The sequence below is a fragment of the Arvicola amphibius genome, chromosome 2 (assembly GCF_903992535.2).
Source record: "Arvicola amphibius chromosome 2, mArvAmp1.2, whole genome shotgun sequence".
NCBI lineage: Eukaryota > Metazoa > Chordata > Mammalia > Rodentia > Cricetidae > Arvicola > Arvicola amphibius.
Window position 1 is genome coordinate 188279094 of NC_052048.2, and position 12041 is coordinate 188291134.

The following is a 12041-nucleotide window of genomic DNA, read 5'->3' on the forward strand; positions in this document are numbered from 1 at the left end:
TCCAGTTGTTCATCTTTTCGGTCTATGTGTTTGTGTGTGTGTGTATGTTCTTCCATGTTGGTCTGAATATGCATGTGTCTTTGTGTGTGTATGTATATGTTTGTGGTAACATGTGTATTGGTGTGTATGAGTGTGTGTGTGCTTGTGTGTGTGTCATTCTGTCTGTCTGTCTGTCTGTCTGTCTGTCTATGTATTTGTGGAAGCCAAAGGTCAGCCTTATTATTTCTTTGGTGGTATTTTTTTCTGAGACAAGTTCTCTTCAATGAGACTTGGATGTTCTAGTAGGCTAGGCTGGCCAGCCAGCCATAGATTTGTTTGACTTTGCCACCTGAGCACTTAGATTATAAGCCTGTCATTGAGATGATAAACTAAACTTCATTTTTAAACATTAGTATTTTAATTACATATATTTATGAAATACAGTGTACATATATGGTGTAACGATAAAATAAGTTAATATTTTCATCTCCTTAAGCATTTTAAAAATGACTTCTGGTGATGTATATATCCTGAGTTGATTAACATATTTATGCACAATACACATATCATACACACATATATATGTATGTATATATATATGACTTTCAAAACAGACTTCTTTATGCAGTTATGGCTGTTCTGTAACTCACTGTGTAGACCAGACTAACCTCAAACTCACATAGATTCATCTGCCTCTGCCTCCTGAGTGCTGGGATTAAAGGCATATGTCAACACTGCCCAGTTAACAGGGTATATTTTGACGAACAAAAGTTAATTCAAAGTTATTCAATTGTTCCTTTTTTGGTTTTTATTGTATATTTTTATCTGCTATACAAAGCAATCATTCTTTCATATATATCTTTTTATAAAATTTCACACTTTTACATTTTAATTTGCAATGCAGCTACAATTACTCTATATAAGAAAGGTCACTGTATAATTTTCTACATAGTTATGCAATTTATCCTGTGGTATTTGCTAAGGGATAACATTTACTTACTTCACTGGTGAAGAAAATCACATTTATCATAAGGCAATAGTTTCATATGCTTTAATAATTTTTCTGGGTCTGTATTCTGTTATATTGCTCTGTCGCCAGATCCTTCAAGTATACACTGTTTCATTTATTACAATATTATAATAGACCTTTTATCTGTTAGTCTACTTCCCCAAGCTTTTTTAAAATCATAGGTTACTAATCACTCTAGACAGAATTTTCATATATGTTATATTTGCAAAAATGTTTATATGTACATCACAAATATGACAATATTTTATATATATTCTTATACACATATCTCTGCAAGGAGCAATAACTATCTATTGGGAATTTCCTTGATATTTGTCTCTCAGTGATGTAAGAAATTGTATAATAAATCTATGAGTGTAATAAGAAGTAGCATCCTCAAACATCAAATATACAGTTTGGCATCTAATAAAAGGTTATAACTTTGCAAAGAGGGAATAAAATGGGACTAATCACTAGGAGAGAAACCATGCACTAGAAACCAAACTATTTCTGACAAATTGGATGACTTTGACATTAGACAGTACAACTGCAGCAATACCTTAACCAGTTTATAGAGACGAGGGAGGCGTGCAAAGACCGAAGTAAAAGTTGGCAGTGTCTGTGATAAGAAACAGCTGACTGTAATTACCAGGAGACTGAGTGTCCCAGAAAAAAGGATTGATAAATGTGAAGATAATATTCTTAAGAAACATAAAGAAAATAAGCGTAAGGTGTAAGTAAGCTGTAAGGTGTAAGAGTAGAACCTCAAATGGTGAAAGATGTAACTGGGAATTCCATTGTAAATGTTTAATATGTAAACTTCTTTAAAGACTAGCTAGACGTCTACAACAACAATTCCACCATTCTACCCTTCTCAGCTTTCTCTTCCTTGGATTGGTCTATTTTCCCAAGCGCTCACTAGGCTCCTCCACTGATAGTCTCCCCAGTCAGCCCTCTATAAAAATTCCTCTGAACTAAAGAGTATTTTGTCCAGGTCACTTCTTCCAAGGTCACCTGGCATCTAATGACTAGTGAACGTCTACAGTGTGATATGACTTAGAATTTATTCTTTTTTGAATGATTTCCCTCACCGGCTCAGATAAAACTTGGTGTTTCCCTGGGTAAATTAAAACTGCAACTACTCTTGAACTCGTGATGTTTTCTAGCCTAACCCTGAGGCCTGATTTTGGGAGCTCCCAGCGTCCCCTACAACCAGTAGAGGTACATCTCATTGACTGAGCACCAGGTCACTAGAGGGCACTGCAGAGCTCACCAAGTGAGCTGTGAACAGTGCTTCAGAGGGTGACGCCGAGGTGTAAGATGGAGCCCACAGTAGGGTGTTGGCTGTGGAACCAGAAACAGTGCAGGCTCAGTAGGTACAGGGTGAGGGTCAGGTAATCAATCATCTTTGCTCACTGGGAAACATCACAGGAAGCAATGCCCTCCAGTCTTCGCAATCCAGAACACCTGGAGCTAGGAAAAGAAAAGGAAACAACAGCCTCAGAGAAAGGAGGAAAGGGATTTTCCTACACCCAGACATTGTTTCCTCAGCACAGTCAACACCCCCATTCCACTATGCAGGCTGAGCCAAACGGGGGAAGAACTAAACCAGCAGATTATGCCCAAGGGCACAGAGAGCCTATGGGAGCCAACAAGATCTCTGACCTCAGAACCTGACATCACAGGCAATGAGCTGAAAGGAGGAGCTGACTCCTGCTCTCCCCAGGGAGAGCAAGCAGCATGCTGAGGAGAAGGATGTGGGGCACTGCCCTCCCTGGCTCTGCCTGGGGCCCCAGCCTGCTCTGCTGTGTCACTGTCTTTCTCCTGGGAACAAGTGAGTCCTGAGCTCTGGGGGGACTGCTCCTGAGCTCCTCTACTGCTGCTGCACCCTTGCTCTCTTCCTCTAGATGCTCACTCCTGTCTCCTGCCTCCCCAGGTTCAGCAGATCCTGGGGTCATCCAGTCTCCAAGACACATAATCAAAGCAAAGGGAGGAAGGTCCATTCTCAAATGTACTCCCATCTCTGGACATGCCAGTGTGGGCTGGTACCAGCAAACTCAGGTGAAGGAACTGAAGTTCCTCATTCAGCATTATGAAAAAATGGAGGGAGACAAAGGAAACATCCCCAACCGATTCTCAGTCCAGCAGTTCAGTGACTATCACTCTGAGATGAACATGAGCGCCTTGCAGCTGGAGGACTCAGCTGTGTACTTCTGTGCCAGCTCACCACAGCCTCACAGAGTCACAGGTTTTCTGTCCCTTAATCTTCCTGCTCTTGCTAGTTTCATACTAGAGAGGGGCAGAGATGATACAAAGCCTTAGCCAAGGCCCAGAAATGCTTCTAGATCTTTATTAAACCCCTCATTATTTACCTGATCCCATACAGAGTGGTCTTAAAACTGGGGTGGGTCCCAAGACTCCAGGTGTTTTCACATCTCTACAAGTCCCTTCCAGCTCCTAGACAGTGTTAGGAAACCCTACTCTGTGCTTGGGTGTGGTCATAACCAATATATTTTGAGACAAGTGTAGGCATTAATATATGCATTTTGTAGATGAAGAGTTCTATACATCAATAGGAATCAATAACATAAAATTCCCAATATTTCATGTTTGAGAATATCAACCCAAGGATTAAAATTTGCACCTCCTTGACTTCTAACTCAAAGTTCTTAATTTCCTTGGTGCTTCCCATTTTGGGTCAAAAATGTAACAGCTCACTGTCTCTTATGTTGTAAAACTAGCTGGAGTTAGTGTGTATGTCTGGGGAGATGCTGCAGGTTATACATGAGTAATATTGAGCCAGATAAAGTTTGTATTGTCATAGGGTCAAAATTTGATTTACATTTTTTAATAATCCTAACCCCAGCCCTGACTAAAATCAGAGAAAGAGCACATGCATCTAAAAAGAAAAAACAAGCAGCATATTCTTTCTGACTTCTGTAGTGGGGGGAGCTGCGGGCCGGCTTCTCGCCGCCCAGCTCCTGGCCACCCAGCTAGCTTTACCCAAAATAATTACACGGAAACTGTATTCTTTTAAACACTGCCTCGCCCTTAGTTTCAGCCTCTTCCTCACATCTTGACTAACCCATATCTAATAATCTGTGTAGCACCACAAAGTGGTGCCTTACCAGGTAGATTCTAGCGTGCGTCCATCTTGGGCTGGAGCTTCATCGCATCTGGCATCTCTCTCTGAGGAGAGGCACGGCAGTCTGTCTAACTTAGGAGAGGTGTAGCATCTGACTGATCCTTCTACCTCACTTCCTCTTCCTGTTCTGTCTACTCCACCCACCTTAGGGGCGGTCTATCAAATGGGCCAGGCAGTTTCTTTATTAGCCAATGAAATCAACTCAAACAGAAGACTCTCCCACAGACTTCTGTTAGTAATATTTGTATATCCATTATAAATATTGTTGCATAAAGTAATTAGGAGACTGTGCTTTAAAATCAACTTGTTACTGTAGGGAAGGGGTGTGGCATGTTAACTGTGCAGTTCAAGCATTTGTTGGAGACAGTGACATCACTAAGTCACTGAGAGTCACAGCTCTGGTTTCCAGAAACAGGGCTGGAAGACATCAGATCTTGCCTTGGTCCTGAGATGAACTTCAGGCTCCTCTGTGTGACCTTGAGTCTCCTGTGTGCAAGTGAGTGCTGGACAAGACACAGGTGTGCTGTCCTTAATGGAATTCCCCAGTCTTTTAACTAAGATGACATCATCAGGCTCTGTCTTCCTCTATTACAGAACACATGGAGGCTGCAGTCACCCAAAGCCCAAGAAGCAAGGTGACAGTAACAGGAGGAAAAGTGGAACTAAGCTGTAACCAGACGGATAACCACAATTATATGTACTGGTACCGGCAGGACCTGGGTCATGGACTGAGGCTGATCTATTACTCATTTCGTGATGGCAGCACAGAGAACGGAGATGTCCCTGATGGGTACAAGGTCATCAGATCAAGGACAGAGGACTTCTCTCTCATTCTGGAGAAGGCTTCCCTCTCTCAGACATCTGTGTACTTCTGTGCCAGCAGTGATACACATCAGTGTGTGGCTGCCTCCCCTCTGCACAGAAAGTAAACTAGGAAGTCAAGGTGCCTGTGTGCCCCAGGAAGTCTGTGCCTCTGTAGGAGTCCCTGGGCTCTGACAAACTAGGACATTTTTTCACCATGGATCTCAGCCTCACTGATGTCCACTCTACCAGCTTTTCACGGCTGCTTGTTTCATCCCCACCCCTTGTTCTCCTTTCAGAGAGGAAGCTCAATCTTTAATTGAAGTCACAGTGACTCTTTGATACTCTCACAGCCATTATTTTCTTCCCTGCGGCCTCAGTGAGCTCCTCAGTCACTTTACTATGCAACCCAGTCACTTATCTGCTTTCCAGGCTGTGTTTACTCTGCAGGTCAGTAGTCCCTTTGTTCTATAGGACAATAGCCCATAAGGTCTCATGCCATTTTCTTCTCTCTTATCTCTCATTTGTCTTTACCCAGCCATCCAGGTTCTTTCCTCTCTAGCTAAACTTGTCTACATTCCGTTACTTCTTCATTTATGCTGTGCTGTTTTCAACTCTGGGGATATTCATCCTAGGACATTTCTTCTGCACTAAAAACATGCCTTTGCCTCTTCAAGATGTCAGGAAAATGTACTGGATCATTTTTCATTTACCCTTTTAAGGTTTTAATTTAATTATATACTTTCTTCTCTTATTTCTTCTTCTAACTCCTCACACGATTCTCTCCTCTTTCATTGCCTCATATTTTTAATTAATATTATTTTGTTTGTTTTTTGTGTATATGATTCTTATAAAAATAAATTCAATAAAAATAAAAATAAAATTAAATTAAATAAAAATAAATTCAACCTGTTGAGTCTATTTATTGTTACTTACATTTACACTTTTAGGGATGCCTGCTTGTGATTGGCTAACAATGTAGGAGACTCATCCTTAAGAAGACTAAGTCCCCTCTCTCTGCAGTCCTTAATTGCAAGAAGGAAAAAGCTGGAGAATTATCATGCCAGATTTCAAGACCCATTACTCTTTTTTATATCTTGATAAATTTACAAATAAAAAGAAGAGATTAACTTGCCTCTGTGGGTGGTAATTGGGTCGACAATTGCAAAAAGTCACTCATGCAATAAAGCCAAGCTTGGATCAGCATTGAGTTTGGATATTCCTGTCATAGTCATTTTTCTGGTCTCATGACAGGTCTAAAATGCTGAAAGAAGAAGGTGTATTTTACCTCAATACTTCAGAGTTTTGTTCTATGATCAATTGGACCTGTGTTTTGCGGTCCTGTGTTGTGGCAGAACAAACTGTCAGGAAGAAAATAGCAGAGCTGTGTTGCCTATCTCTTGACAGCCAAGAAGGAAAATAAAGAAGAGAAGAAAAGAGAAGAGAGGAGAAGATAAGAAAAAAGAAAAGAAGAGAAGATGAGAAGCTAGAAGAGGAGAGGGAGAGGAAGAAGAGGAGGGGGAGGAGAGAGAGGGTGTCCGTGAGAGAGATCTTTTAACTGCATTCCTCTGATGACCTACTACTAGGTTCTGCTTTCCATCATAAATTTATCAATTGATTAGTCAATGTTGAAATAAAAGCCTTTACGTTCTAATTTTCCTCAAAGCTCTTCCTTTGAACACTGTGTAGACAAATAAGCCTTTAATACATTAATCTTTGGGGAATGTTTCTCACTTCAACCAAATAAGCACTATTTTGCTTTGTAATATTGCAAACCCTGTCTAATATAATTATTCAAAATAGAAAAAGTATATTTTATTTATTTGTTTATTTTAATTGAAAATAGATTCTTCTTTCGTATAGTACATTTCCACCACAGTTACCCCTCCCTCCACTCCTCCTAGCTCCCCCTCCCAGATCCACTCCCTCTCCATTTCAGAGCAGGCTTTCAAGAAAAACAGCCAAATAGCATAAAACAAAGAGAAGTGGAGGTAGGGGAAGCTGCAGTTGAAGGTACTGTATTAGAGAAGGAGAAGAGAGAAGAAGGGGAAGGAGGAGGAGGAGGAGGAGGAAGAGGAGGAGGAAGAGGAGGAGGAGGAGGGAGGGAGGAAAAGGAGGAGGAGAAGGAGGAAAAGGAGGAGGAAGAGGAAGAGGAGAAGGAGGAAGAGGAGGAGGAAGAGGAGGAGGAGGAGGGAGAGGAGGAAGAGGAGGAGGAGAAGGAGGAAAAGGAGGAGGAAGAGGAAGAGGAGAAGGAGGAAAAGGAGGAGGAAGAGGAAGAGGAGGAGGAGGGAGAGGAGGAAGAGGAGGAGGAGAAGGAGGAAAAGGAGGAGGAAGAGGAGGAGGGGAAGGATGAGGGGGAGGAGGAGGAGGGGAGACAAGGCAAAAGCCCTCATATTGAGGTTGGACAAAGCAATGCAATAGGAGGAAAAGAGTCTCAATAACAGACTAAGGAGAGTCAGAGTTATACCCACTCCCACTTTTAGGAGTACTACATACTAATACTCACAGGGTACCTAGTACAGACCCATGCAGGTCCTTTGCTTGCCATTTCAATCTCTGTGAGCCCGTATGAGTCCTGCTTAGTTGATTTGGTGGGATATGTTCTCCCGGTGTTGTCTGTCTCACTGACTTCTTCAGTTTGCCCCTCCCTTCTGAACAGATCCCAGATCTCAAATGGGAGGGACCCTATGGAGAACTCCAGTGTAGACTCTCCAAATAATGTCTGGCTGTGGGGTCTGCACCCACTCCCGTCTACTGCCTGAGGAAGCTTCTGTGAGATTACTGCACAAGGCTCCCGTCTATGAATATAGCAGAATCCCACTAGTAATCAGTTCATTGAGTTTTATTAATAAAGAAGACTACCAAATATATGTTCAGTAATATTCTGTATGTGTTATCAGGTCACAAAGGAATAAATAGGAATTACAAAAAACATTAACTTTTTTCATTGTCACTTGTCAAAAACCCATCAACAGCTGAAGTGATGAGTCTTGAACTCAAACTTACCAGGTAAGAAGCATTTTCTGAAGAATCACAAAATAGAATGTGTATGGAGGTGTGAACTACTAGGAACTGTAGTAATCTACAGAAGAAAATTACAGCCACATCAGAAAACTTTCCACGGGATGCTCGCTAACAAACACCATTTCATTAGTTACCAGTGCATTTGAGTTACTTGGCTTCTTTCCCTTCAGTACATCCGTATAGAATTCAGCTATTAATATGTACTTTTCTTTTCTTTGCCATGTTGAGGACAGTCCTTTGCAATTTTTATGATTGAAATGATATTCATAGTAACAACAAAGTTAACTTTGATGATTAAGTAAGGTATATTTGTTTACTCTCTGCATTGTGCCTAGGAAATAAATTCACTGATTAAGAAGCAAAAACACCTGCAAGTTAATTGCATGCCTAAGGATATGAAATGAGAGGACATGAATATTTAAATACCTATTGGCATCTAGAAACTTCTATTCCCTCTTCACTGGCTGATGTGTAGGTGATGCAGGAAGGTTGGGGAAGAATAAATATTTGGAGGAAAACCGACAATGTCCTTAGGAGAAGGGATGATAGACTCTGGGAAGTCTGTCTGGTGTGGTATGGGCTTCCAGTGTCTCCTCCTGTGATAACATAATCCTGCCCGGTTGGCTAAACTCCCAGAGACAGGCTCCCATGTTTCTTTCGGAGAATCTGTGTTTTGTCTACCAGGAGAAACTAAGAGAAAGATTTTTTTCATACTGTTTTCCCCAAGCACCTTTAGGTCAGAAGAAGCAGAAACCAAGGAAGCATACCGGACAGCCTTTTCCTGAACTGCATCTCTGTCTCATTATAGATAAGCTCATGGTATTTTACGCATACTTATTGTGATGTCAACTCGTCATTACTATTTCCCCCCAAATTTTCATCTCTACATCTGTTAAGCAGTGACTATTGTTCCTTTTGTGCCCTGATCTCGCCTATTTTAGGAAGTCTATGTTTAGAATTATATTTTTTCTCTTTGTGTCTGATTTCTTCCACTTTACATAATATGTGATACATTTTAATGTGTATAAGAACCTGACTTTTTTCACTTATTCATTGTATGAAATTTTTACATTTTACCACCTACCCATCAATTTATGGATTTTTGAGTTGTGTCCATCTCTATGTTTTTTAGATACCTTTGCCAGAGCCTAAAATGAACAATAATAATCTTCTTGGAATTTCCTTGGTTTTTGTTTATCAGGGACATAAGCACATTGCATAATAAAGCTGTGGTGTGAGAAAACCACGGTATCTAACACTGTCGAATGTAGGATGTACAGTTTGGCATCTAAGAGAAGAGTGCAGTTTCTCAAAGAAGGAAGAAAACAGGACTCATCACTACAGGAAAGATCAGTCACGAGAAACCAACTTATTTTTGACAAATTGACTAACAATGGCGTTAAACAATGTAGCTGCAGCACACGCCTTGATGGGTTGGCAGAAATGAGGGAGACATGCACAGCTCCCAGTCAAATTTCTAGAAACAAAATTGTGTGTCTGCTTTGAGAAATAGCTGGCTGTTAGTAGCAGAAGATTGGATGCTCCAGAAGGAAGGATTAATGAATTCGAAGGTGATATTCATAAGGAAACCCAGAGAAAATGAGAACAAGATATATGTGAGCTGAGGATACTCAAATGGTCAAATAAGGAACGTGGGGATTACAACATAAAATTTTAATATTTACATTTCTGCAAAGGCAAGCTAGCTGTCTGTAACAATAATTCTAACAATCTGCCTTTATTGGCCTTTTCTTCCTTAGACTGGTTCTCAGAAACTTCTCTACTGATGGCATCTGCAGTCAGGCCTTCTAGTAATTTCCTATGGCCAAAGACTGTTTTCCACAAGCCTTGCCCCTTCCAAGGGCAGCTGACATCTAATGATTGGTGTATGTCTTCCTGAAACACGGTGTTAAGTCTTAAATTTATTCTGTTGTGGCTTCCTTTGGTTTTGGGTTATTTGCTTTTCTGTTTCATTCTTTTTGAAAAATGAAGTTCCTTTAATGTATCTCTCATTACCACAGCCACAACTTGAGATTTTGGTAAGCAACGGGTACAGCGAAAAACTCTGATGTTTTCTAGTCCACCACAGGTGCCTGATTTTGAGAGCTCACAGCCTCAACAGCCAGAAATACAGCCCTGTGACTACACAGCTTGCCACTAGGGGGCGCTGCGGATCCATGGACTGAGCTGCTGGGATCTCTGGCAATAGACGCAGGCAGAGCTCAAGAATAAGCTAAGGAACGGAATCAGTGCAGTATCAGGAGCCAAAGGTTTGGGGACAGCTGGTCAGTTATCTTTGCACACGCACTGGGTATCAACAAAGGGAGCCATGAACTGTAGACTTTGCCATCCAAAATCCCTTGGAGATAATAAAAAGAAGAAAGCTAAGAAGAAATCATGAATAGGACTTCCTAACAGCCAGTCATGTTTATTCAGTACAGATATCACCCCTCCTCTTGAGCAGGCTAAGACTAAAGGTGGAAGGGCTGAGCTAGCAGATTATGCCCAAGGGTACAGAGAGCCTATGGGAGCCAAGAAGATCACTGACCTCAGAACCTGACATCACAGACAATGAGCTGAAAGGAGGAGCTGACTCCTGCTCTCACCAGGGAGAGCAGCATGCTGAGGAGAAGGATGTGGGGCACTGCCCTCCCTAGCTCTGCCTGGGGCCCCAGCCTGCTCTGCTGTGTCACTGTCTTTCTCCTGGGAACAAGTGAGTCCTGAGCTCTGGGGGGACTGCTCCTGAGCTCCTCTACTGCTGCTGCACCCATGCTCTCTTCCTCTAGATGCTCACTCCTGTCTCCTGCCTCCCCAGGTTCAGCAAATCCCAGGGTCATCCAGTCTCCAAGACACATAATCAAAGCAAAGGGAGGAAGGTCCATTCTCAAATGTACTCCCATCTCTGGACATGCCAGTGTGGGCTGGTACCAGCAAACTATGGGGCAGGAACTGACGTTCCTCATTCAGCATTATGAAAAAATGGAAAGAGAGAAAGGAAACATACCCAACCGATTTTCAGTCCAGCAGTTCAATGACTATCACTCTGAGATGAACATGAGCGCCTTGCAGCTGGAGGACTCTGCTTTGTACTTTTGTGCCAGCTCATCACAGCCTCGCAGAGTCACAGGCTTTCTGTCTCTTAACCTTCCTGTCCCTGTCAGTGATATACTAGTTAGGGATGGGGAGATGCCTCACAGCCTTTGTCAATGCCAAGAAATGCTTATAGCTCTTTATAAATTTCTCATTGTGCTCACACAGATAGTTCTAAACATAGGGGTAGGCTCCAAGATACCCAGTTGTTTTTCTGTCTCTGCTGGCACCTCTCAGCTCCTAGCCAGTGGTAGGAATCCTACTCTGTGCTGGATGCTAGGGAGTGGGCTTAAACTGCATGCTTTAAGACAGGGGTATACAGTAGTGTATCCATTTGTAGATGGAGATTTCTATACATAATAGGAATCATTAGTTTATGAAATTTCCCAACATTTCATGTTTAAGAATATCAGCATTAGAATTGAAACCTTTATCTCTTTGCATTCTAAGTTAAAGTTCTGAATTTTCTGTTTCCCATTTTTAACCAATAAATAAATAAATAAATAAATAAATAAATAAATAAATAAATGGAGTAGCTCACTGTCTCTTTTGTTATAAACAGCTGAGCTTTGTGGGAATGTATTGACTACTGCCATGTTATTGATGTATAATATTAAGCCAGATGATATTTGTATTGTCATAGTGTCAAGATGAACTTTACATTTTCAACAAAAGAGAATTTGTTACTCAATAATCAAGCAATCAATTTAAAAGACATATGAAGAGATATTTATGACAGAGGCTTCTTTCTCCAACAAAAGCAGAGTATTGTTGTTCAGCAGACTAACATTACTGGTAGATCAGATATTATTTCTGAAATGAGCCTCAGAGCTATGAAATTCCATGTTCCCCACTCCAAACATTCAAGAGTAAAGTAGAAAGTGCCTCTTTCTTGGACAGACACAGCCATGGGTAGTTGACTTTCTTCTTGTGGTTCTTAGTCTCTGGGGATCAGCCATGTTTTGAGCATTTCTTTTCTGGCATGGCCAGATT

At 41.3% G+C, this 12041-nt stretch overlaps 1 pseudogene and 1 gene segment (V, D, J or C); both read left to right on the plus strand.

The window, feature by feature from the left end:
• Positions 1-2730: 2730 nt before the first annotated feature.
• LOC119807393 lies at positions 2731-3310 on the plus strand. The segment is given in 2 exon segments: positions 2731-2822; positions 2925-3310. Coding segments are annotated over 2 exon segments (465 nt in total).
• A 1218-nt stretch (positions 3311-4528) lies between these two features.
• Positions 4529-6700, plus strand: LOC119807392 (annotated as a pseudogene).
• The last annotated feature ends 5341 nt before the right edge of the window (positions 6701-12041 follow it).